The sequence below is a fragment of the Neltuma alba genome, unplaced genomic scaffold (genome assembly GCF_004799145.2).
Source record: "Neltuma alba isolate B1F8T4 unplaced genomic scaffold, ASM479914v2 tig00012000_pilon, whole genome shotgun sequence".
Lineage (NCBI taxonomy): Eukaryota > Viridiplantae > Streptophyta > Magnoliopsida > Fabales > Fabaceae > Neltuma > Neltuma alba.
In genome coordinates, this window is record NW_021636573.1 from 792,422 (window position 1) to 820,398 (window position 27,977).

Here is a 27,977-nt window from a genome sequence, read left to right on the forward strand (position 1 = left end):
TCGCCCATGTTGAGTTGAATCTGTTATGGTCTTGTTTAAGCTAAAAATTCTAGTATTAAGGTTAGCATACCCCAAGTTTGCTTGAATTAATGCACTTTTGGTGATAAATTGATTTACATATATTCTGGGTATATACTACTTGATTATACTGTTTGATTCTTGACTAATTGTGGGTTTGATATATATGTAATTTCAACAAGAATTATGAGTAACGATAAAGGCAAAGCACATTGGGACGTGAGCATTACAGGTGTTTTTCTCAAAATATGTGTTGACCAGATCTATAGCAAATTTCGTCAAGGATCTTCATTTACAAAACAAGATTGGGACAACATTCATAAAACTTTCAATGAAAAGACAGGGAGAGGATATGAAAGAAAGTAGCTAAAAAATAGGTTAGATAACTTGAGAAAAGAGTGGAAGACATTTGATAAACTAATTGCTAAGGAGACCGGTATAGGGTGGGACCCTGAAAGGAACACAGTGGTGGCATCTGATGAGTGGTGGGAGAGGAAATTACGGGTATGAACTAGCTTGTGTTAATTTAGAAGCGGTATTATACTTTTGGAATATATTTAACTTTGGTTTACTTTTAACTTTACAGAAAATCTAGCATATGAAAAGTTTAGGCACCATGGGTTAAGGTTTCTCACTGAATTGGAAACTATATTCAAGGACACTATGGCATCAGGAGATGATATGTGGGCACCATCTTGGATCGTGCCTGAGCCAGAGAGGGGTGATCAGCCAAATGACTACCAACAAACAATGGATTGGCAAGAAGGTTCAGGGGATAGTGAAGATGACATTGGATGCTGTGCAGGAGTTTCGGACTATTTGGACGCATCAATTTAACTGCAAACACATCGAACACTGCACCCACTGTACCTAGTGCTTCAGGGAGTCAAGGGAAGAGGAAGAGAGGTAAAGGGGTGGACAAGTACAAGAAGCAAAAAATGCCAGCGACAAGAAGAATAGCAGATTCAGTGAGTTCGATTGAGAAGGCTTCAATTAGTACAGCAAAGGCAATAAACAAAATCCCCAACAGTGATAATACTACTGAGCTTACCACTGATCCACTGAGTATGCCTGAAATTGTCAATGACACTCATCTATGTGTCATCTGTTGTAATTTGCTGGCAAACAAGACATTCAGGGACATATATGCTGGTTTGAGAGAAAATCAGGAGGTATTAGTAGCTTGGTTGAAGCACAATGCTGCAAACCCGCCACCATATGCTGCACCCAAGAATCCTTGAGTTGTGCCTAGTGACTTATTATGATTTCTGTTTATCTATCTTAATGTATTTGGTTATTGTGTGTCATGACAATGTGTTTAATGATTATGTGTGTTTCATGACTTTATTTAATATTGTGTGTTTCATGACTTTGTTTAATGTTGTGTTTCATGACTATGTATAATTATTATGTTACAATTTAATGGCTATTTATCACTTATCTTTTCTCTTCTTTTTTTGTGAAAATAGTACTCACATAGTATTTAACTACTCACAGGTAACATAATCCATGTCTGATTCAACGGATGGTTGGGGCGAGGGTTGGGGGGAGGGTTGGGACGACGAACAGTCTCAATTACTTCTCGCTTTACATGAACACACAACACAATTATCACAACTAAGTGTGTTAATGGGTCAGTATGTGACACTTTTTCTATGCAAACAGCCATGCAAAACTAGCGAACAAACAGGTTATTTATGGGTTCAAGACTTTTGCACGGGCATGAAGGACAGTCTAAGGAAATGTTTCGAATGGAAACAGAGACATTCCATCGGTTATGTTCTAAATTGGTTGAACATGGGTTGCAAAATTCTAAGTACATAGATGTCCATGAATCTGTTGCCATGTTCTTGAATACAATTGCGCATGGTCAGTGTAATAGGATGATTCAAGAAAGGTTTCAGCGTTCAGGAGAAACTGTCAGTCGGCATTTTCATAGAGTGTTGGATGCTTGCCTCAATTTATCTCGAGAAAATATCAGGCCCATTGATCCTGCATTCTCCTATTGCCACCCAAAAATAGCAAATGATCCACGATACTTCCCATTTTTTAAGGATGCAATTGGCGCAATTGATGGCACCCACATAAAATGTCAAGTTAGTCAAGCTAGACAAGTCAAAATATCATGATTGGGATATGTGCTTCACGTTCGTGTTGGCGGGCTGGGAAGGTAGTGCACATGATGCTCGTGTCTTTCAATCTACTATTTCAACTCCATCCATGAATTTCCGTCATCCACCTGAAGGTATGTTTCTGTAAATTTCAAATCAATTATTTTAAAATTAAGCTTCAATTGCATTATTTTCACCTTAACATAATTGAGTCATGATTTTCTAGGCAAATTTTATTTGGTTGATACTGGTTATTCATCACAAGTGGGATATCTTGGCCCGTACAGACGTGAGCGCTATCACCTTCCAGACTTTAATCGTCAGTCAGGATTTAGAAATGAGAATGAGGCTTTCAATTATTATCATTCAAGTTTGAGATGCACTATTGAAAGAACTTTTGGGGTTTGGAAGAATAGGTTTGCAATCTTAAGAGATATGCCTAGATTCAAGTTTCTAGCACAGGTCTGCATAGTTTATGCAACAATGGCTGTCCATAATTTTATCAGGCAAAATTCTCCAACTGATGACTGCTTTATACAAGTTGAGTGTGGAAGTATAATAGATGAAGACAATAATCATCCAGCTGGTGAAGCATCCTCGTCAAGTTTAACATCTATCGCACAAATGAATCGTGTTCATGACTCAATTAGAGACCAAATTGTGCAAAGCTTACAATCTAATTAGTTATGTGATTTTATTTACTTTAATTAGAGACCAAATGAATTTTAATTTGATTTATGTTCATGTTTGTCCATTATATATATTTAATTAAGTACGATCTAATTACTTATGTAATTTCATTTACTCTAATTAGAGACGAAATAAATTTTAATTTATGTTCATGTTTGTCCATTATATATATTTAATTAATTATCTATAATGTGTTTTTAAATTTTTCTTGGTAACATATATTTTTATTTTATAATCTCACAAATAAATTATTTTTATTTTATCATAATAATTTTTTATTTTTTTAACAGTTATCACATTAAAAATATCAAACACTACTATTCAATATAGTATATGCTATTTTCAGTCATTTTACAACTGAACTAACTTTTCTATTCATCCAAACAACTTTTAACTTTTTCAACTGACTTTTTAAAAGCACTTATCCAAACATACCACAACTAACTTTTACTCTAACTTCAGTTAGAAAAGTCAGTTGGACTAGAAGTCAGTTTTGCCCATCACCAATCCAAACATACCCTAAGTAATCGAGAAATTCTTAGGCATCCATATCAAAAATTGCTTGTCATAAGTAATGAGTGAAGCCGCAATGCAATAATTTGAGCAAAGCTAGCTCTTTCTGGATAAGAAAATTAAAAGAAGCATGATAAATATTTTAAAATATTTGATTCTTGAAGTTAGGAATGTATTACTTGATTTGGTCATTAAATATTTAAAATAAACAGTTTGCTTTACCAAAATTTTAGATTTAATTTGTCAAGTACTACCTCTAATCCTTAATATAAGAGCTATATAACTAATTTGGAGAGATTAAAAAAATTAATTATGTTTGTTAATTGTAACAATGACTTCCGTAAACTACTCTTTTTAATCATGTGCATTGGAAATATTCTTTGATGGAAACTTTTACAATTAATAAAGATATTTTAAGACAAAATTAGTTAAAAATTTATATTTAAAACCAAATCAAATCCTCTACTAGCTCTAATATATTAAGAAATGGAGGTAGTACCACGGAAAAGTAGTGAAAATGAATTAACTAAATTCTTGGGTATGACTTAAGTGTACTATCTTGTTTTAATTATTACGTCTTTCATTAGCGCCGTATCCATCCGCCTATATATCTATTTAAAAGCACATGGCCATATCATCCCAAGAAAGGGGGGGGGGGGGACAATGTGAGCGGTTTTACCCTTTTTTTTTTTTTACAAGTTTTATTAAATATAAAAAATTAATAATATAATTCAATTCAGTCCTCAATAAATTATTTCAATTATATAATAAATATATTATATCATTATATATTATATTTTTTATATCACACAATATTTTAGACGTATAATATAATCAAAATACACAGTATTATGTAATTACGTATTATAAAAAATTAATATATATCATTTTTTTATTGAAAATAAAAAATCGTAATATAAAAGTACGTCCAGTCAATCACAGTTGGCTTATCGTCATTTCCAGCCCTGAATTCAACAATCTCGGCAATCAATCACAATTGGGTTATCATCATTTTTTGCCCTAAATTTGTCAATCCCTCTCCTCAATCAACTACACATATTTGCAGCAACAAACAAAAATATTTAAACTTGCTTACTCACCGGAATGCCCACTGTAACCGTTGTCTCTAACGTGCTATGCCAACCACGACAGGTCGTAAAGACCACTTAATGTGTGACGACATCTTAAACTTTGGCTCCTCCCACTAAAGGTGAACAAAACCGAACTAAAATTCAGAATCGAATCAAACCAAAATCAATTTGATTTTTTTGGTTTGATTAATTCAGTTTTCGGTTTTCTTTTTTTTGTTTTTATCGGCCATTTGTTCAATTTTCGGTGTTCAGTTCAGTTGGAGTAAAAAAAAATTTGGTTATAACCAAAAAACTAAATTGCATAAAAAAGTTGGGCTATTTTTCAGTCCAAGTCTAAATATCTAATAATCCAACCTTTAAAAAAAATAAATCCTACCTTGAAAAACATGGATCCCCAAACCTAAAAAGAGAAACCCTAAACTCCACTATCACTCCTCTTATGTTTCTGTCATCAAATCCATTCCCAAGCACCTTCACAATCATACCTTGCATCAATCCCTCATCCCTCTGCCATTCCAGTTCGAGAACACTCTAGGAACTAAAATAGTTCGAGACTCCAACAAGCTTTCAACCTTTAGCGGTGCCTTTAATCTCTTCAAATTTCTTGTTTTCTCATGATAGGGAGAAAATCAACCCCATTATCGCAGGGCTATTTCAAAAAATAGAGAGAGAAAATTGTACAGCTTTTTTCTCTTCCTCTCTTCCTCTCTGCTTTTGATTTTTAGTAATATTCATCTCATTTTGACCCATATACACCGCCCCACCTTCGCCCCCACCAGCACTATATATCTAGTTTTCTTGAGTCATTTTTTCCCTTATGAAATCTTCCAAGAATCCCATCTTTTCTTCTTTATTTCCCGTGGCAGTGGTAGTTAAAGAACTTGTTAACTGTATTATTGAAGTTGTAAAAATGCCGATTCTTAAATTTTCTGAAAAACCTATTATTAACTACTATATTGAACTTTTTAATAGCATTAAAGAACTTGTTAACCACGTTACTAGAGTTATAAAAATCTCAAAAAAAAAAATTGCTGGTCACTAAAGTTCCGGTGACCAATGGTCGAGCAGCCGTGAAAGCTCAAGCGAATTTTGACAGATTCGTGGGTTTTATACAATTGAGTGACTCGACCTATTTAAGATGGATATACACAATTGAACACTACATAAAAGATATTAAAAGGTTATGTGAGAAATCATAGTCGACTAGAGGGTTGCATTGTTGAATGATATATTTGCGAAGAGGTTGTTAAATTTTTCACCAAATGTTTAAAAAATGTCAGTGATATTAGACTCCTAGTGTTTCAGTGTGAGGGAAGGACAAGTGAGAAAGGGATGATGGGCAGGAAAGTTGTTATGATCTCAAACCAACACGAAATCACATCTGTACGGATTACACAACTTCAAAGAGGTTGAAGACTTTATAGACAAGAATAGGGAGGAACCTAAAAAGGCTAACCCTAAAATAAAAAAATTAGTATGCTAAAGTACACAATAAATAATTTACAATATAGTTGAAAGAGCACATGCATGATAAGTATGATGTTGATCCTGAGTAAGTTTTTTAGAAATTAAAGTTCTTTGGAAACAATCTATGCAAATATATACTTTCTTACACAAACTACATCATTAATGAGCTCACCTTATATACCAAAGAACATGATGATTGAGGAAAGTTATAAAATAGTGGTGTAATTCTTGTAGCTAATATCATACATATATCAAGTACCAAAGATAATAGTCCTATCTATGGGAATGAGTACTTTGGGGTTATCAAGCATATTTGAGAGTTATATTACATTGGAATTTGGTCTCAATATCTGGGAGCAATTAGATTGTCATTAATAATGCCTTGAGAGTTAATGACTTACGGTTTATACAATTAAATTTGAGTAAGCATGGGGTATAAAGAAGAGCTTTTTACTTTGCCTTCTCAAACTATACAAATGTTCTATGTCTTTGATCTTGCTAATAAGGAATGACATATTGTTTTGTTGACTAATAAAATAAATTAGAAGATAAAATATGAAGATAGTACAATTAAAGATGATCCATTCCAAGAGGCGTCACTTGAAACACAATTCAATGAAAATGATGTTTTATATGCTAGACATGACCATAATAAAAGAATATGAATTTTAAAGATGGAAAATTACTTCGCAATAAGAAGAAAACAATTCAAGCTAAGAAAAGCTTAAAAAAAAAAAAAAAGAACTACGACTAAGAAAAGAAAAAGAGAAACTTGAACATGTAAATTTGCCTAAGTTCGTTTGAGTTAATTTTAGTTCAATTAATTATTGTTTGGGTTAATTATTCTTTGAATGAATACCATGTATAGGAGTATGATTCTTTACCGAAAAGAAATCAAAGTTTGAAAGTGAAAGAAAGAAGAGTCATTATTGACTCTTCACAAGCGATGGGCCATCAATGTTGTTTCTTCGTGTTCTTAAGGGCCATCAATGTATTTGTTTCTTTCACTCCTCTTTCATTCTTCATTTTCTATTTGTCTCTTCACCGAAAGTTTTGCATTGTTTCGACCACCATGAAGTTCATCTGTGGACTTCTCTCATTTGCCACCATTGGCTTGATCATCGGTAATGAAAAATGGCATATAAAATTATATGTGCTCATGTTGTTTTGTTTGTTTTGTGAGGGTGATCATGAATTCATTAGAGCTTACTAACATTCTGGTTTTTCTGCACTATTGTTCACTGTAAAGTTACTAAGAAAAAGAAACAATGTATTGGAAGGAGGAAAAAAAAAAGGACAAAAAATTCATTAAAAAAAAGAAAGAAATGGACCCCACTTGATGAGCCCACAACCTGTTCGTCCATAATATATTTTGTCCTGATTTTGTTGTTATCCACCTAAAAATGTGAACAAAACAACAAAAGAGATGATGTCCGAATGCATCCAACAACATGAAACCACCACAACTGGGGAATTTGTTCTTTTGGAAACTTGCCTGTCTTGCCTTCATGAAAAACTTATCGGCTTCCAAGAAACAGGATGAAAGTCCCAACCTTCCCCTCCTCCCCCCCCCCCAAAAAAAAAAAAGGAGAATGATATATTCCACTTTGATGTAAAGCTGATAACAGAAATAGAATGATGATATATGTCAGAAATAATGGATGACTGATTAGCAATTTCAGAAAAGTTTGGCCTAATGCAATCACATGAATGGATTGTTTTCTGTTTTTGAATAACAGGTGTTGTCTCTCAATTGGCACTTTTACAATTACGGCAAGATTCAACTGGTAAACATTTATTTTTGGATATGTTGAAATTGTTCTGTTTTGTTACATATATAGACTTTCCACCATCGCAGTGTGGTTACAACTATTGAAATATTCATGTGGAACTGAGATACCAGTTCTATATATTTATTTATCTTGTTTTCTTTTCGGGTAGGCCAATAGGCGTTCATGACAAAGAAAGAAAAAAAGAAGAAGAAAGAAATCAAATGGAATTATTAAGAAATTATGACAGTGGAATAATAGCTCAAAAGAACTCTGCATTCTGTTTGTAAATCCTGACCTAAAAAAATCCGAAACCCAATTATTGGCAGAGAAAATAAATTTTCCAAAAAGAAGACTTGTGGGAGAAGCATTGATGGAAACCATTAGAAACTTGTACTATAAAGATACTGCAATTCCTCCCAAACCAGAGAAAAAGATGGTAAGGAATAGATTTTGGTGTTTGCAGAAGAAAAGAAAATGCTGAAAAGGATTAGAATAAAGGACAATTAATGTTTGCTACTATGAACATTGATGGTGACCATGCCCTTTTTTAATTTTTTTTTTAAATTTATATTTTCTGATTTTTCAGGTATTTCATTTTGGAAAAATGACACGGAAGCAGAAACCTTACGTCTTGGATATGTATGTGGATTTCTTTTTTTCTCCAACAATTAATACCTGAAGTTATTATTCTTGTTTGAAAGTTTTTGTTCAGTAATTTTAAAAGAACTTCCAACCTCAGATAAAGTAAAAAGGCCAGCGTAACTATAGGAAGTATTTTATCGTTTTTTGTCCAGACACCTGTGAGAGAATTTAATATGCCGAGATTGTATATTATGATATTTGTTACTTTAATGTCTTGTGTTTTTTTTTTTTTGGGTGTCAACTAAAGTCCAAAACACGTGATTTCCCTTTGTTAATTTAATTTCGCTTGTGATCCTAATTCTGGTTGTAGATCAAACCTGAAGTTCTTAGCTGGTCTCCAAGAATTATTTTACTGCGTAACTTCCTAAGCATGGAGGTATGACTTTTTTATGATGGCCAAGTTTATGCTTTTCTTTGTTTTTTTTTTTTTCTTTAACAACACACAAATGCATGTTTTACCATGGCTATCTGACTCAGTTTATTTCAAATCGGTTCTGGAAAATAGGATCAAGCATTGGCTGTAACCATATTTCACTTTCTCCATTCATTTATGCGTACTTTACTTTCTCCAGAAAAAGCATAATTTTTGGCGGATCTTTTCCTGGTACTTCCCATGTGGTACTCCTTGGTTGGAATTGTAAAATAGTGTACGATGTCCTTATTTTGTTCAGCAACCTCATTGAAGGCCTAAGGAGGGAAAAAAAAAAGTCATGACTTGTATGGAGCAATAACATCAGTGCTAATCAGTTTTAACAAATTTAGCTTCTGAATAAAAAGTTGTTCATCATTACAACTTTGCGGGGCCATTTATACTGAAATTGAAGCTAGTTTTTCTTTACAGGAATGTGAGTATCTCAAGGAGTTAGGGTACCCTCACCTTGAACATACACAAGTGGTAAATCGGACAACAGGGAAGGTACCTTGGTTTAATTTTTATTGGTTTTCATTATCTAGACATCCAAAATATGAACTTAGATGCCTATAATTCTTTTGGTGGTTTTCTATGATACCTCTTCCATTAGATGCAACAAATGAGGTTAGCTTTACATTTCTTCAGTTAAAACTAGGACGGTGTAGCGTGAGGCATGTTGGGTATATTTCGTTGGGCGGGTCTCCAAGAAACCATAGAAAACTATGATTGGAAAGTCAAATGCCACTAGAAAAAGTCATAGTATCGTTTTGAAACAAGCCTTTTCCTTCCTTTCCTCACTCTTATAACGTCAGAAGCTAGGAATAAAAGAGAATGAAACCTTTTGTTTGACAGTAAGACAATCTGCATCATTAGCGACATTAAATTAGTCTGCACAATTATTGTACATACTACTTCTGGTCTTTAATATAAGACTTAGTTAACTAATTTAGAGAGATTAAAAAACTTAGTTAAATTAATTATTTGTAATAAATGTTCCTTTTCCTAGAATACTCTTGCTAATCATGTGTATTAACTAAAACTACTATTTGATGGAACATTTAATATGTGCAACTACTACAATGACTACTTTGGGGGAAAAAAAGGATAAATATAAAAAAGAAAGTAGATTAGGATTTTATATTTAGGACCAAATTAAAAGTCAAACTAGTTCTTATATTAACAATCAGAGATAGTAGTATATTGTTAATATTGAGTTAAGATCATCTTTAGTCCCTAAAACTTAACCTTATTTTGGTTTCAGTCCCTAAAATTTGAAACCAATGATTTTTGGTCTATGAAAACTTGTTTCAGGAACCTTCCAAGACCAAAAACACTGTTCCAAGGATAAAATTTTTTAAGTGAACCAAAATGAGATCAAATTTTTAGGATCCAAATCAAAATTAAGTCAAATTTCAGGAACTAAAGATGATACTAATCCAAAAACTTTTATATTAAATAGGACAACTATGTACAAATTTGCATTTCTGCTAGTAGCACGGTTGGAGTATAACTAGGTCACACCTCATCTTCTCAGTTGTATCTAGGGTGCATAGCTATTCTAACATAACCCGATACGGCAATATTTTCTTATAAAAGTTCCAATACTGAAATTTCTTGTTGAATATTATTGTATTCATCTTCCACTATAAACATCAAAATATCTGCAGATACTGCAGAACACCAAAGGATCTTACCTTCTTTACTCATCAATAAAAAATTGATGAGAGTTTTTGAGGGAGCATGAGAAAAGGGAGAGAAAATGAGGGAAAATGTATGAAGCAGTGATTGTACTCTTTCTACAGATAATTATTTTTATAGCCTGTCAACTTCTCTATTGTCTGTATCCTTCAAATAAGAATTGTAGTTTGCAGCCTGCCAACTTGCATCTTATCTGATTTTCCTTCATCTTTCATAGCACTATATCTCTAATATGAGAACAAGCTCTGGTATGTTCCTGAGTTCGGAAGATAGACGACACCCCATGGTGCAGGTAAATTTGTTAATAAGTATACTTTCTTGCTTAGTCTTTTATCTGAATTGCCTTCCGCTATTATCAACACCCAACATTTTTGTTTTCACTTCATTATATCATTTCTTCTTGTGCAACTTTTTTTGATGGTTGGTGTTGTCATTATTATATGAAAATTTTAGTTTCCTTCAAGATCATTAGTTAGTTACTTTTGCTTTATGCTTGGACCTGTTTTTCATATTTGGTTATTTATTTGAATAATTTTGAGAAACTTTTTGGAAAAATCCAAAAAAAAAACATCTAAAATTTCAAAATCCCAAATCAGGAATGACTTCAAAAAAATATTATTATTTGCTTTTCAAATGATATCAATTGTTATTAAAATGTAGTAAACAATATTGGTTTAGAATTTTGAAATTCAAAGGTTTTTCTTTTGGGATTCTCTCAACTTTTTTTGGGTGATAATTAATTGAACGTTTTGATAATACATGTTCAACTCACACATCTAGGCGATTGAAAAGAGAATTTCAATCTATGCTCAAGTACCAGTTGAAAATGGGGAGGATATTCAAATTTTGAGGTAGGATATGATTATTTTCCTCCATTCTTTTCAAAAAGAGACTTACTTTCCTAGTAACAAGGCTAACATCTGCAGAATCATAGGTATGAGAAGAATCAGTTTCAAAAACGTCATCCTGACTATTTTACTGATCCTGTGAGTTTTATTCCCCCCTTGCTGTCTTTTCCACTTTGCAATGATTATAATTGCCTTGAAGTGGTTTTAATCAAACAATTTGCACATTTTTGTGCCTTTTGTTTTGTTTTCACAACAGATCAACTTGAAAAATGGTGGGCAGCGAATAGCGACGATGCTTATGTATATAAGTGATGATGCTGAGGGTGGTGAAACATATTTCCCAATGGTAAAATTCTTGCTTCTCGAAGTATTTCATTTAGCTTATTTTGTAAGCCATTATTAGATGACAGATATGAAGTAGATGTGTAGATTGACTAGTGTCACAAATATAGGTTCATTTGTACGAGAGATAAGAACTCGTGTTTGATTTAAATCAAATGTTGGTGTGTGTGAGCCAATCATACTTTTGTGCGCACGTGTGAGTGTGCGTGTCAGGCTTCTCTTCTAAACTTTTCGATATCTATACCGTAGTAACAAGCTAATTTTTATTTTGAGTTTCTTTTTATTTTATGAAATATGGGGAAATTTTTTTTTGAAGAAGTCCTTTGAGGCTACAAAATTAGAAACATGCAAAGAGACATCGAGGCACTATCAGACACTAAATATGAACACTTCTACTAAGTGAGATTCAAACAACAGTTCTCCACGTTGCGAAAGACTAGCTTTTTTTGCTAAACACAACTCCCATTGCTAGTATTCATTCATAAAACTTAATACAATGCTTAACCATAGGCTCAACAGCTGAATAGACTCAAACAGACAATTAATAGAAACAGCAACTTGATGAGGTCCATATGCGGAGGAAGGATTCTTCGCAAATAGGAATAGATAGCATGACTTGACGATGTAACAGCATGGACACATGAACAGGAAGAAACACTTGAAACTATTGTGGTTAACTCCTTAAACTTACATGGTACGATGCATAAGCTATGAGCACCTGACTCTCCTTAGACATTGTGTATAACATGAGCACATAATCTAATTCTTAAACGTGAGCCCATATTCATGTGAATTTAGTTGTTAACATTTTTTTAAATATATTTTTATTATAAGTTTATGATATGATGTCCTGTGCTGTAGTTACAAAAGTAAAGCTCTTAATGGCCTGCTCCTGAGTTTTAATTCAAACCAGTTATGTTAATCAATCCATTTGTCTTTTTGATAAAAAATTATTACTACTATTTTCATTTTTAATTTATCTTGATTCTACCTTCTTGAAACATATAACGACCTGGTAACATGATTATGACTAATGCAATATGCTGGCATGTTTATTTTTAGTTTTACATATAATGTACATAAATGAATTGCAGGGTGGTTCAGGTGAGTGTAACTGTGGTGGAAAAATTGTCAAAGGGCTGTCCGTCAAACCTATTAAAGGAAATGCAGTACTTTTTTGGAGTATGGTTAGTATCCATATATGCTTGTTATATAAGAGCAACTAGACATTGTTTATGCTTATAAATAATGTGTCTATTGTAGATTTTATCATACAGATTGATGGTACATCATAGAAAATTAGTGGCAGTGTTTACATGTCAAACATTGCAAAATACAAATATTTTTAGGGAAAAAGAATACCAAGAGTTGCTCTGATAGCATATAGAGAAATAGAAAAGATAGTACTCTTTCAGTCCTTAATATAGAACTTAATTATTAAATTAATTTTAGTCATAAATATAAGACATATTTCTTATATTCATCAATTTTTCTTAAATTACCCCTATGGATACCCCCTTCACCATAATCAAGTAAGTGAGGAGGGAAGATATTAAGAAAGATAATTATGGTATTTTAAGAAAAATATGTCATATTTCTTATAATTAACCAATTTACCTAACTTTCTTAATCTAATCAAATTAGTTAAATAGATATTATATTAAGAACCGAAGGCGTATGAATTTCTTGCGTCTATTTATGATTAGAGAATGGGTATATGTACAAGAGGGATGAGCCTCAATATTAATGGCCCTCAGCGACAGAATCATATCCCTAGGAATAATATATGATCCTATACTATATACAATAACAATAGAATATCCTAACGTCTTTACTGAAGGAAAATGATGAAGCCATTTATGTAACTTTTAGATTCTAATTTCAAATGATATGAAATATTTTCATTTATGTGATAGTTTAAGAGAATTGAATGCCTATGAATTGTATGTATGATCACATTTTATGTAAACCTCATCACTGAAAACGAGTAACATGTTTATGTATTGGTGTGTTATTCAGGAACTAAGTGGAGAAGTAGATCCGAATAGTATTCATGAAGCATGTGAGGTACTTTCTGGGACAAAGTGGGCTGCAGTGAAGTGGATGAGACAGGGAGCTTTCCCTTGATTTTAGCAGCAGGTTCATCAATAATAGATTTGTATCAAAAAAATAATAATAATAGATTATACAAAGGGTTCTGCATTGATGGAATTTTCCCTCAATGTCGTGAATAGTTATATATAATACTGGTTAGTGATTATGAATCATTCCTGATAATAGGTAATGAACTTAGATTAAATTATACTTCACTATTTTCCCCCTTGTGAGAAATGAGCCTTGGTTGATTTGTTAATATTGCAAAAGAAATTACCCTAGAGACGGCATTTACATTATGTAGATAAAATGGAGCCCTCCCATCGTGTTACGGTGAGAAGGTATCAGTTTGAGCCTTTGGGATACTCATGGAATTAGGTCAGTGAAAAGTCTTCATACTTTGACACTTAGATTTGGGGAATGAAGTTGGATCTTATCTTGTGGCTAAAACATGTCATTTTGAGTGAAGTTTTTTAACTTTTGATAAATTTAATTTATCGCGGATAACGTTCTTAAAAGTTGCATATAGATGGAATTCACTTGGTCATGGCTACCCTTTTTTAACAAAGAAAACTAAGATTGCTATTAAAAAACAAGAAAACTAATTGTCCTTTTAACAATCAAGAAATTCAAAATATTAGTTAAATTTAGTTAAAAATAATAAATGCCTAAAATACATATATTTTTTCAACTATACCCTTAAATGTAGACAGAGCACAAGAGATAATAAGTAAAAATTTATTGTGGAGAGATCATAAATGACACATATTTAAAAAAGGTCATGGAAAGACCAATTTAAAACTTCTGACAAATAATTCATTTTTTATATTTAGAGACACCACAATGAAAAAGATTATTTCTCATAAAAATAATAGAGAAAGTAAAAAATAATAAAATTTTAATCAATTAGAAACTCAAGACACATTCCAAGGACGAACTTGGTTTTGGCAAATGAGAACTCAGAAGGAAACAAGTCAGGATGGGAACCAAGGTATAAAATATTATACATCTCGTTTTGTGTACAAGTAGAAAAGAAACAATACATTCTGTGGAAGACGTCAAAACTGGCTTCTATGGCAGCGACAAGAATTCACCGTGGTCGTTTTGGGAAGAACAGTGAAGAGATGAATCCCACAAAGGCATCTTTAAGTTGATGGGAAGAGTTATAAAGTAGAAAGAAGAAGGAAAGACTATATCTCTGCCAAAACCAAGAATTCTCATTCTAAAATTAACTAGAGAAACAAAACCGGAGGGATTTATTTATCAGAATCATTATGTCTTCGTTTGCCTTTTAACCGAACAGCCTGATGACACGGACCATAAAGACAGATTCGCAGATTACCTTGGACCATTGGTTGATACAAATAAGTCTTGAACAAGTCCCAAAATTCGTCACTGCAAATAAATTATATATAAGATGTACCGTCACTAGGGTGGTCAGATGTGAAGAGCCAATTATAGAAAAATATTGAGAATAATGAAAACCATAATTTAGGGGAAAACAGATCATAGACAAACCTGACTTGTGGCAAGGTAAACAAAGAATAGCCCTTTACATCTGTGTGTATGTCAAGCAAAAGCACTTGTAACCTTGAAAGGCCTAGTGCCTCAGTGTCAATGAGCTTCTTTATCCTGAAATTCAGAAGGAAGTTGTGCATATATATCATATACAGCAAGTGTTTGGGACGGTAAATTTAGTACTTAACAATGTCAACGTGCTCAAAAATCTAGATCACAAATGAAAAAAATGGGCTATTTGATGTCTACAAATGAAGTTTAGTGCAGGATGACATATAACCGACCTGCTTGGCGTGCCACTAGCAATGTTAACACGGTTTTTTAGCAAGGAAACCTGCAGTCACAAAACGGACAATAAGACGACCAATAAGATGACCGAGATATTTCATGGGTTAGTCTTCTCAACCCATTAGAACCACTCAGCATCGTAAGTGCTTAAGCAACTACTTTCAAATCTGGCATCAGTTATAAATATTTGCAACAAAGATAATCACTGCGAGCGGTTACACTACATGCTAGAGAGATCGGCCATCCAAAATTTGCAACCAAAAAAAAAAAAAGGGATCAGACTGACGTGCAAAATATAAGAACCACTTAGCATAGCAAGTGCTCAGGCAAATATTTTGATACTTGGCATCATTCCCCAAATTTTGTCATAAAAGGTAAGACATCTCACTAAATCATTTGCAATACAAGTGAAAAACCACAACTGAAGATTTGGGATCAGACTGACGTGCAAAATATAAGAACCACTCAGCATTGCCAGTGCTTCAGAAAATGTTGATAAATTCAGCATCATTTCCCAAATTATGGCAAGAAAAAACGAAAAGATTACTATGAATTATATGCTGTAAAAGACGAAAGACAGGTTATCACTCTATTTGTCCTTATATACCTTCTTTTTTTAGTACGTCTTTTATTCCTTTGGCAGAAGATAATCCAGGTGGTTATGGGAAAAAAAGAGATGCAGCTTCAAGTTTACAGTACACGAGATACTAACAAAAGGCTATCTTTCTGCCCAAACCAATAAATCTCATTCAAAGATTAATAAGAGAAATGTAAGAACACAAGCCTCAGACATGCATAATGAAGGAAGATACGTCCCTGAACTGTGTTTTGACAGTTGCAGACTTGGGATCAGACTGACGTGCAAAATATAAGAACCACTCAGCATAGCAAGTGCTTCAGAAACGTTGTTATATTTAGCATCATTTCCCAAGTTGTAACTCACATAAAACAGATATCTCACGTATAAATATATGCTGTAAAGAGGAAAAATATATAAACAAAAAAAAAATTTGCAAATACACAAAATACAAAACCCACTCTGCACAGAAAATGCTTCAGTAAATGCTCTTCAAATTAGAATCTGTTTCGAAACATTTTGACAAGCAAAAATGAAATCCCACTGAATGGTATCATTGCAAGGGAGAGAATATGCCATTGAAAATTTGGGATCTCTTCAAATTAGAATCTGTTACAAAATATTTTGACAAAGAAAACAAAAAAATCCCACTGAATGGTATTATTGCACATGAGAAAATGTACCATTGAAAATTTGGGATCAGATTAAAATGCAAAATATAAGAACCGCCAATTTGCATCAGTAGCAGAAATATGCGTAACCAAGGGAAAAAAGTATAAGCTACAAAGTCGAAAGATCAACCATTTATAATTTGGGATCAGACTGACGTGCAAAATATGAGAACCACTCAGCATAGCAGGTGCTTCAGCAAATATTTTCATATTTGGCATCATTTCCCTAATTATGGGGAAAAAAGACACTTCACTGGAATTCGTACTTGCCATCAAAGTGAAAAGCCCAATCACTGAAAACTTGGGATCAGACTGACGTGCAAAATATAAGAACCACTCAACATAGCAAGTGCTTCAGAAAATACTTCTATATTTCGCATCATTTCCCAAGTTTTATTACAACAATAAAAGTTATCTCACTCCAATAGGTATATGTAGTAAATGAGAAAAGGTCTGCCATTGCCAACTTTGGACAAAACTGATATTAGAACCACTGAGCAATTCAAATTGCTTCAGCGGTCTAATGTCTCAGCAGGTTCATGGTGCATATTATCATGCTCAAAGTAAACAGCATTTCAATTTGCAGATTACAGAATTATCATAGAGTTGGTTCGTGTCACAAATGTGTTTAGGATTTTTAAAGTATAAAGGGAAGAAATTTTGTTATGGTTGTGAATAAGTACAATAGATACAAAACTCAATCAAAAAAGGGAAAAAAAAGTAAAATCCTTTGCAAAAAAACAGGTGGATTGTTACAGCAGGGCAATCAACTGAGTTCATCCAGTCATACAATCAATTTACATAGCATGAGCAGCTAGTCTTCAACCAAAAAGTACAACTTTCCACCCCACCCCCCACCCCCCAAAAAATCAGCATTACTTCTACAACATTCACAGAAACTCAACTCCTACACTGCAAATCAAATATTTGATCAGATATATATACATATAATTAGCAAAACATAGAAGAATCAGCATGATTACCTGCTCCTCAATCTTCATATGCTTTGAGAACAACTTTGCAGCACGACACTCTTTTGTCAACGACTGAAAGCCCCTACACAAGCATATTAACTTTTTGGTAAAACATTACAGGTGGAAGTGATGGTGAACAAGCATAATCTTCTTTCAAATATTTCTCCTCTAGCAAGGAGAAGAAGCCGAACCTTAAAAGTTCAATTGATCTTAAGGCAGATGAACTAATTATAAGAACAGCTGGACTGCCAGCATTAACTTTTCCTTCCACAAGTTGCCCTTCACATAGCACCTCTTTCCATGATTGGCCAAAAGCCGCTCTGACATTATTCGCCAAGGATTTAACTTCATCTGAGTCCTGCGGTAACTCCAAAATGCATGTCTCTGCATAATGTAAATAGAGCTTCAATTCTCAAATACCTCAGTGACCTGGCAAGCCTCTAGAATGAAGAAATTTAACGAATTTCTGATTTAAATTTTCATGCAATGGGTGAGTTTTATTTGTATGCATTCAATCCTAGACAACTTGATATTAATTTCCAGAAATTGGGAATGTGATTACCTACTACATTCTTTTTTGTGTTAAATTCCACATTTTATTACGCATCTTGTGTATTTTTAAGATGTGTATTTATATTTCCTTGGATATTCTAAAACTACATAGAAACTAACAGGTTGAGTTTTTTCCACTTCCACAAACTAACTTAACATTAGCTCTCTCGCCAGTTTAGTTGTGTTAAGAATAATAATAAAAGGGAAAATACCACTTCAAGTTCATATACTTCAATCGTGTTCTGTTTTTAGTCTCTATAGGTGGTTTTCCATCCTTTTTATTTGCTTTCTGAAACGATAGTCTTTTTATTTTGAAAAATGCTCAGAAGGACCATGAAGTAACCCAAACTACGTTAATTTGGTTGAGATCCAATGCCCTAATTCTTCCATGACGCCCTTCTCCCTCTAACTTGGCTATTTTCCTTCTAAGGTAGTGGGAGTCCTTTTTCATCCCAAATTTCCAATCATACAATTTTATAATTATTTTTACAGGTCAGCATGGCCTTTTCCTAGTAACCTAATGGGTTTAAAAGTCCTCGGCCAAATTAACACCAGTTGGGCCAGTTCATGGTTCTTTTGAGTATTTTTCAAAATAAAGAGTAATATTTCCCAAAAATAAAGTGACATCAAATATCTATCGTGAGTAAGGCTTTTGCGTTTTACAGAAATCGTGCCAGATATCCAAAATGCTTAATCAGTAAATATATTCTTAATGAGTAAAACAAATCATTTTTTATTCTACCTTTACCCAAGAAAGGTGAAAATACACGAGAAAAGCCTATTTGATCACAAAACGAAAGAGGGGAACTTGGGATAGGGCATTTATGCCTAAAACTATAGATGTTGAACAACATTGTTTTGCTGGTCCAAAAAAAAAAAAAAGAACAACATTGTTTCGGCCCCAAAACTGAGCAATCACATATCAAATCAACGGCTCATTAAAATCAGAAACTGCAAAACGATTAAAAAGAGTACCTTTTAGCGATTCCAACTCGAGAGAAGAAAGTTGAACGCCCTTTGAAGACTGAAACTGATCCAGAAAGAACCTCAACTGATCTGAAGCTGATGCTGGCTGAGACTCCTTGACGCTCTCCTCGTTCTCGTTGTTCCCAGACTGGTGCTTGCCATTGCTTTGGACTGTGCCATCCTTCTTCTTCTTCTTATTCTTCTTGGTGACTTTGGTCTTAGCTAGCTTCGGAGCGAGGGTTTCAGGGGTGCGAGGGTTTTTGAGTTTGGACTTGAAGGGCTTAGGCTCTTTCCGGCTCCCCATGGCTGCATTTCACCGTGTTGCGCTATTGTTGCATTTTATAGGGTAGGGCACGCACGCCGCTCCGTGAGAATTGCGGGAAATTTTTTTTTATTTTTTATTTTTTAGCAACGGATGAGTGTTCATTCAACACACCAAAAGGTGCAACGGATAGAAAATAACATATTCAATCTTTAATATTAGAGTTTATTTAATTTTTAATTTAATTTTAAATATAAAATCATAATTTATTTTGCCTTTCATACTTATCTATTTTTAAAATAGTTTTTGTAATAGTAGCACATGCTAAAAATTTTATCAAATAACACTTGATTAATAAGAATATTTTAGGAAAGACAATATTTATTTATTATAAACAATTAAATTAACTAATATTTTTAATCTATTCAAGTTTATTAATTAAATCTTATACAGTCAACAATCCTTAATATAAGAATTAGTTAATTAATTTGAGTAGATTAAAAAAATTAGTTAATTTAGTTAATATGACATTTTTTTTTTATAAAACATTCTTCTTTGAAGAATATTGAAGAGAATATTAATACATTGAAATAGATCATATAGAACCAACATCAACTCTATATTTACGCCCTATATTAAGGACCGGAGAAGTATATAAATTTATAAGTAGAGTCATTTCAAGCATTTCATGCAAAAACAATTATTACTCTTTTTATGCTAATAAATAAGTAAATAATATATTTAGGTCAAGTTATTTATATTTGGGAGTTAATATAAATTTAGATCTTTTCAAGTTTACTTTTATTTTGGTTTTAGTTCTTTAAATTTCAAACCATGAGTTTTGGTCCTTCAATTTTTTTTATTTAAAACATTAGTCCCTATGATCTAATAAAAACTTAGACTATTTTACCTATTAAAGAACTAAAACTTATAGTTTGAAACTTGAGAGACTAAAAATTATATTATTCCATATTTATTATATCAAATTTTCTAATTACATATAGTCATGTGTTTTATTTTTAAATAATATCATTCAATTATAAATTCACTTGAAAAGAATATAAAACACATTACCATATGTATGTAATTAGATAACTTAACATAATGAATACAAATAACTTATTATAATTATTTTTCATAAATAAAACGTATAAGCATGATAACAATAATATATCAAAGATATGTAGAGGTGTAAAGTTAAAATAGTGGAATTAGGGATAAAGTACATGATCCATGAGAGTGGGCGAGGAAATAAATTAACTACAAGGATTGTGAAAACTATAGAAAAATTATTGACAAAAAAATAGTTATAAGAAAATTGTAAAAGTTACAACACTTGAGAAATTTGATGTAACAACGGGAGATGGACATCTCTGAAGTCCAACATTCATGACTTTTTTACCACTTTAGGGTGCATTTACTGTTGTTAAGGTTCCCTTAGAGTCACGTTTGTGGGGCTTAAATTTACATTCTTTTACAATAACTATTACGACTATTATTGTTAGAAGGGTTACTTTAAAAAAAATGTATAAATATGAGAGACAAAGTGATTGGGGTCTTATATTTAGAACCAAAATAAAAATCAAACGGGATCTTATATTAAGGACCGGAGGTAGTACAATGCGTTTATTGGTGACGTCAACAATCAAGTATGGCAAAATTTAATTGACACATTGATAATTCTATAGTAATGTGACAAGCACATATAACCAATAATATTCTCCACTTGTTTCATCATGTATATCTAAAACTTCTACATAATTGAAAAATGTGATCATTGTCAATACAGTTTCTTAGATACTCGTGAAATAAGTGTACCACCACATGTAAACAAATACTCAAATCTGTATTTCAATATCATGAAGATCGGACAAATACAGGCATCTCCACGACCAAATGGGTCTATCTTAGGTAAATTCAAATTAAATAACCACACACACACATGTCCATGAGTATCTTTCGAAATCAAGACATTGCCTCGTGTATTGTTGTAATTCTTTTAAAGCTTAAAGTACGAATTTAGTTTGAAAGTTTTGAGTTAAGAGTGCTGGACACCTGAAAGCATTTTTAGATACAAATTTACCTGAAAAATTTTAAATCATAACAATATTATCTCTTTATCTTTTAAAAAAAATTACATTGTGACATTAATCGTTATTTTTTTTAAAAAAAGTGAGGAGTAATATTGTTATTATTTTAAATTTTTGGGACAAATTTACACCTAAAAACACTTTTGGGTGCCAAGTGCTCCAATGTTGAGTAAAAACTTCCAAGGCATATTTGATTTTAACCCTTCTTTTAAAATTTTTCCATTCCCTTTCATTCAAATCCTATAAACCAAAAAGATTAATTAATTCAAACATATTTTATTTCAAACATGTGGATCATACATCAATAATAAAAGTATATCATATTATTATATATATTTTATATTGATAATAACATTTTAGCAAGCTTGCTAAAATGTGCATATATTTTATCCTGAACCTCCAAAAAGAGCCTTGAGCCTCCTCACGTCAGTAGCATTAATGAAAGTAGTCGCTGTTATCAGAGAAGTGGCTAAATTACTTGAGAACAGCGAAAGGTCTACATATTGAAAGGTAGGGTTGGGACTATTGTAATTTGCGATTGCCACAGCTGAAGTGTTACCTGAAAAACAATAGATGATAAATAAAACAGATTATTGAACATAAAAGCCCATAATTATAAATCATATTCTACCTATATATTAAATATCAGCCACACACACACACAAAATATTTTAAAGTAATATAGATTCTGAAAAACAATTAATTTCCAATGGGAGAGGAGGTTTCTTCTTCTTTGTTTATATAATACAATTACACGCACATGCACACACAAATATATCATCATCAATTTCAAACTTGGAATCTCATCTAAATGTAAAAGGTGGCATTATAGCTGGGGCAACTAGCCGATCAGGTGCGTCCATGAAAATGATTGCGTCTTCCCATCAATGAAAACTTCGACTTCATAAAATGATACTATCTCTTGTTTTTGATATAAGACTAGTTGATTAATTGGAGTACATTAAAAAAATTAGTTAAGTTAGTTATTTATGATAATTAGGTATTATCTTTCTCAAAATATCCTTACTAATCATGTGTATTAACTAAAACCACCATTTTTTGATGAAATATTTAACATGTGTTCTACAAAGATTGTTTTAAAAAAATAGATAAATATGAGAAATAAAATATATTAGAGTTTTATATTTAGGACCAAAATGAATATCAAACTAACTCTTGTATTATAAGGACCAAAGGTATAGTAACAACAACTAAAGAGATCACAACTAATTTTGATCAAATTTCATGCAAAAAATAATCTAACTTATTTAACAAATTTCACATGATGCACCAAAGATAGGGCTAATTAATAAATTCTATTAAAAAAGTTTAAAAATCTAGCACTAAGTACCTTCATTGATATGGAAGTGTAATAAGCCTTGAGGAAATAGGATAACATCCCCTGGGTTGAGAGTTTTCAAATAGACAGTGTTGTTGGTTGAGATGAATCCAACAGTCAAGTTTCCTTCAAGAACCAAAAGAGTTTCTGAAGCTCCAGGATGTGTGTGGATTGGGAGGACACCACCAACTTCATAGTCTATACGAGCCAGAGAGAGGCCTTGACCATTAAGACCAGCAAGTTGAGAAACAAACACAAATCTGAAACCAACTTTGACGATGGCATTTGTATTGTTGCTACGAACATTTAGACCAGAAAACACGAAGTCATCTATGGTGACATTTGCTGGATTCTTGCACGAATATCCTGAAGGACCATAAGGAGCTGTATAATCTGCGACACACAATTCAAACATAGAAGTTTGAGAGGACGAAGATGAAAAGAGAAGGCAAAAGATGAAGAAGATGATGGGGATAATCATCTTCATGACTTGATATAATTAAGAAAATCTAATAATGTCTAATGAGGAGAATGACCGCAGCCATAATACACACACACACCCCTATATATATGTATATTCGTATGTACATACTAAGGGATAAGCGCACGGTTTAATCCAACTCGAGCTACCCGGTCAGAGCAGTGAACCGATAAACTAATCTCCTAACTGTGAAGTGTTTTGGATAGGTCGATCTGATTGGGTTTTAAATTTTTCCTTTTACCTTCTCTCCTTCTTGATTTTGAAATAACTAACGGCATCCTGAGTTAAAATGAAAGAGGAAAAATAGCATTAATTAGATTTATCACTTATGCTTTAATAACTCTATTTCACCACCACAAAAAAGAGCTTTCACGACGCTAATTTACAACGGTCATTAGAAAAAACACTATAAAAAATATAATAGTGGCATTTTTGTAATTAAAGGGAAGTGAATTTTACTTTTCATAGCAGTGGTTTAAAAAACCACCGTAAAAGTATTTTTAACAGCGATTTTTAAGAAAATCGCCATAAAAAATACTTTTAACGATAGTTTTTTAAATAATCACTGTAAAAAATACTTTTAACGGCGGTTTTTTAAATAATCGCCTTATAAAGTCTATCATCATTTTAAACCTTATTCATCGCATGATAATTTTTATTTTTCAAAGTCAGAGCTCATAGTTCCCCATTACCTCCTCACTCGATTTTCTCCCTCCTCCTACCTTTGCTGGCCTTTATCATTTACTTCTATAATCTTCGCCATGTTCTTCCATCACCATTGCTGTCATTGTTGCCGATGCTGTCACTGTTGCTGTAGCTGTCGTTGTTGTCGTTGTCTCATCCTCTTCATTCTTATTTGTGAGTTTTTCACCCTTTCTCCTCCATTCTTTCCATGGGTTTCATAGTTTTTGTGGTTTGATAGTCTAAAATTCATGAATTTTATCAGATTTGAGTTTTTTATTTTACTTTTATTAAATTTTAATAACTTCGATCTAGTGGTAGAAGGCGAAGCAAAATGGCGCTATTGCGGCAGAAAAGAATCTACGTTTGCTTTATCAGAATGTTTTTAACTAGTAAGACGTTATTGGTTAATTGATTCTCAAACCCCTTCCTTTGGGGCTTTGTTCTTCCGTTCCATCCTGATCAACAGGATGACAGTAAACTTAAAAAAAAAAAAGAAGAACTTTTCATGGTGGTTATTTATATAACTGCCGTGAAAAGTCACATACCACAGCGGTTCTTCAATCACGTTGAAATCCTTTATATTTTACGTCGATAGCATAGATGTCGCTCTTAAAACCGTGGTGAAAAACTCATTTTAATTGTCGTTAAATATCTTTGTTGTAGTAGTGTTTTGTTAAATTATATCTAATTTATGCAAGAATGTTCTATTTACTTATGGATTAATAATCTTTTAATTTATTTAAATGATATGTTTTTCATTAGGGTTATATACGAACACTTTTGCATATTTCAATTAAATTATATTATTCTAATTATGGTTGAGTTGACTTCAATTTCACACACTTGGATCACTGACCTATGAACAATTGCTTTGACCAATCTAACTTTCAGTACCTTGATTGCAAGGTTTTTAGTCATTAATTAGTTGAGTTGTTATGCAAATGTGGCCTAAAAAAGTTTTGCAGTTTTAGCTTAATTGAATATATACTTTGTTATTAGGAGGATATGTAGCCGTGCTAGGGGGGAAGGAATAAACAGAAATTAGGCTTAGATATAACCGTCATTTGGATAATTTTATTTTTAAAAAATTGATCTGTTATTCTTTGGTTGAAAAGTAATTTTACTAAGCATATGGAAGGATCAAATTTTATGTTCGAAGATTGTTTCTAATAGAAAGATACTTGTACTTGGCAAAAAAAGAAGGAACAAATTTAATTTGTGCACAACATCATTATTAATTGTTAAAAATTTAGCAACAAATATAACGGTTATGTTGATTCAAAAGTTATTTATGTAAACGTTATTTTTTTTTTTTTTGGGTTACTATCTATACACGCATTTCGCTTGTGAGCCAGTAAACTGATTATTAAGAAAAAACAATAATTTTATCATTAGAGATTGGGTTTAGTGGAAAATATTAGTTTCTCACAATGTGATGAATTAATATTTAAATTCTTAATATGAGAGGTTTTCACATTTAGTACTCAACAATATGTCGAACTAGATTACTTTCAACAAGAGGATTCCTGTACTTCACAAAAAAAACCATTAGGTTTTTTGGTAAAAAAATTTAAAAAAATGGTTGGTCACGTACAAAGAGTTAAGATTATCCTTATGTTATTCAGAATTTCTGGATAATATGACATGATTCTCTACCCTTTTTATACGCACACCTTCTCGTGCATTGTAATGGGTGCCACGTTCTTTGTATTCATAACTAATAAAAAATCTAATGCTTCCTCAACGTCTAAATATAAGACTTAATTAAAGAATTTTTTATTTTTAACCAAACAAAATTAAAGGATTTGTTTAGATCTTGAAATCTCAGCCATTTTTTTCCAATTTTTTTTAAATTGCTTTTTTAAAAGCAAAATTTTTTATTCTAATTGTCTCTTACATTTAATACTCTCTCCCAACAAAGGATAATTAAAACGAAACATATTTTAAGAAAAGTAACATATTTTTTTTATATTATCAGTTAATATAATCTTTGGTCCATCTAGTTTGTCTTACTTTGGTTTTAATTTCTCAAATTTCAAATAATAGATTTTGGTTCTTCAAAAGAAAAAATGGTTCAGATTTTTATTAAATTATAAAGACTAATTTTACCAAAAATAAATAAATTATAAAGACTAATGTTTTAAATAAAAAAAACTAAAAAACAAAAACCTATTTTTAAACCTTAAGGGATTAGAAATTATATTAACCCATATGTTAGTAATAAATAACTAATTTAACTAATTTTATTAATCTGGATAAATAAATTAACTACGTTTCATATTCAAAATCGATGGAAATAGGAATAGTAAAGTTGGGGGGGGGGGGTGTACAAACATTCTTAGGGTGGCTCAGTTATTTCTTCCTCTCATCCTAAGTCATTAAGACGGCACTTGTTGGGTGAGTTTTGAAAGTTTTTTTTTTCTTTCCTTTGTGTGCGCATGACGAATCAAATACATAAATAAGTCTACTAATTCAGTGTGTACTTGATTAGTTAATCACTTAATAAATCTCATATAATTATTTGATCTAATTCAATTGGCTTACCCAACCACATTGAATTTTGGGTTGAAGTTTACCCTTGATGGGCCGGTAGTGAATCCTTGTGAATGAGGGAAACAAATTACCATCAATTCTTGTGAGAACATTAAGGCACAAGAAAAATGACTGACTGCGAAATTAACCAGCTATTAAACTCTTGATTGTGATTGAAGGGAAATCAATTACATATTAATTTCCTAATTTTGAATTAAAGGGCAATGAAGAAATTATCCTACAATAAATAAAGAGATTACATTTTCCTCAAGTGTGGTGACTCTGACTCTATAAATAGAAGGCGTCTCTTCCTTTTTTCTTTATCCTAACCGTTGACCTATACACAACAGGAAGGTATTAATTATGAAATTAAAATACCTTTTTACCTCTTCTGGGTTTTAACTCAATAAGGCTAATCTTAGCTATAATTGCAAGGGTCTTGGTAGGATGCTTGTCTTAGATCCGATTGCACACGAAATATCTAGACTATGAGAGCCTAAATAAGGGTGGTGCAACAAATGCACCAGAAAAATCAAAAGAAGAAAGGAGATAATTGGAAATTTCAGCGATTAAGGTGACGAGAAAAGGGGAGATGCACCTCTTATGTATAGAGTTGGGGTGACGACAGTTTAAGAAGATGTAATCTCCCCTAATTTATTAGAAGATGATTTCCGGATTGGCTTTTAATTCACAATTAGAAATTAGTGCTTGATTGATTTCCCTTCAATTCACAATCAGAACATTAATGTTTAATTACTTCTCTAATCAGTCACCTGTCCCTTAATTCTCTCACTAAAAAAAAAATAATGGCGATTTGATTGCTTTGATGACCAGGGTTCATCAGAATTAGGAAATTAGTCTGCAATAAATGGAGAGGTCACATTTTCCTAAACTGTGGTTAACCTAACTCTATAAATGGGAGGTGACTCTCTCCCTTTATTTTTATCCCCACTGTTGAGCTTTCTAATTATCTATTCTCTTCTTCCATTCTTTTTGCGCATCTGCTATGCCACTCTTATTACTCTCGTAGTCTAAATATTTTATGTGCAACCTATAAACTCATTTTTGCCCAATCTCCCTACAAAGTGTGTGTGTGTGAGTGAACATTTGGTAACTTTAAAAAGGATAATATGATGGTTTAAAAAATACAATTCAATTGATTAATTCTATATAGAGTCCAACTTTATAAGCTCTGGGAATTACTATTTGCTAATTACAAATACAACCTAACGCCATGGAATCATTTAGTCATAATATGTTCTACTTCTCGTCATTAATATAAGATCCAATTAATTTGAGGAGTTTAAAGAAGTTAGTAAATTACTTAATTATAATATATGTTATA

General features: G+C 32.3%; 3 protein-coding genes and 5 non-coding genes across 8 annotated transcripts; 1 reads left to right on the forward strand and 7 right to left on the reverse strand.

Moving 5' to 3' along the window:
• Nucleotides 1-2,154: 2,154 nt before the first annotated feature.
• LOC114720827 (prolyl 4-hydroxylase 1-like) lies at nucleotides 2,155-13,731 on the forward strand. Its single transcript, XM_028906547.1, has 11 exons — nucleotides 2,155-2,263; nucleotides 7,630-7,677; nucleotides 8,249-8,301; nucleotides 8,615-8,680; nucleotides 9,146-9,220; nucleotides 10,632-10,706; nucleotides 11,195-11,265; nucleotides 11,349-11,400; nucleotides 11,519-11,608; nucleotides 12,699-12,791; nucleotides 13,624-13,731. The coding sequence occupies exons 1-11, from the start codon at nucleotides 2,155-2,157 to the stop codon at nucleotides 13,729-13,731; spliced, it is 840 nt and encodes a 279-aa protein (XP_028762380.1).
• Nucleotides 13,732-14,665: 934 nt separating this feature from the next.
• On the reverse strand, nucleotides 14,666-19,548 carry LOC114720829 (uncharacterized protein C3orf26 homolog). The gene is made up of 6 exons (XM_028906548.1): nucleotides 19,254-19,548; nucleotides 17,918-18,110; nucleotides 17,736-17,808; nucleotides 15,501-15,550; nucleotides 15,217-15,330; nucleotides 14,666-15,093 (listed from the first exon to the last, which is right to left on the reverse strand). Exons 1-6 carry the CDS (start codon nucleotides 19,546-19,548, stop codon nucleotides 14,955-14,957), a joined length of 864 nt encoding a protein of 287 aa, XP_028762381.1. The 3' UTR covers nucleotides 14,666-14,954.
• Nucleotides 15,774-15,864, reverse strand: LOC114720852 (small nucleolar RNA Z122). The gene has a single exon (XR_003738001.1). It is a non-coding gene; the product is annotated as a small nucleolar RNA Z122 (small nucleolar RNA).
• LOC114720850 (small nucleolar RNA Z122) lies at nucleotides 15,933-16,023 on the reverse strand. Its single transcript, XR_003737999.1, has one exon. It is a non-coding gene; the product is annotated as a small nucleolar RNA Z122 (small nucleolar RNA).
• Nucleotides 16,347-16,436, reverse strand: LOC114720847 (small nucleolar RNA Z122). Its single transcript, XR_003737996.1, has one exon. It is a non-coding gene; the product is annotated as a small nucleolar RNA Z122 (small nucleolar RNA).
• On the reverse strand, nucleotides 16,892-16,982 carry LOC114720851 (small nucleolar RNA Z122). Its single transcript, XR_003738000.1, has one exon. It is a non-coding gene; the product is annotated as a small nucleolar RNA Z122 (small nucleolar RNA).
• Nucleotides 17,053-17,143, reverse strand: LOC114720849 (small nucleolar RNA Z122). Its single transcript, XR_003737998.1, has one exon. It is a non-coding gene; the product is annotated as a small nucleolar RNA Z122 (small nucleolar RNA).
• A 2,434-nt stretch (nucleotides 19,549-21,982) lies between the features above and the next one.
• On the reverse strand, nucleotides 21,983-24,204 carry LOC114720830 (germin-like protein). The gene is made up of 3 exons (XM_028906549.1): nucleotides 24,162-24,204; nucleotides 22,948-23,328; nucleotides 21,983-22,155 (listed from the first exon to the last, which is right to left on the reverse strand). The coding sequence occupies exons 1-3, from the start codon at nucleotides 24,202-24,204 to the stop codon at nucleotides 21,983-21,985; spliced, it is 597 nt and encodes a 198-aa protein (XP_028762382.1).
• Between the last annotated feature and the right edge of the window lie 3,773 nt (nucleotides 24,205-27,977).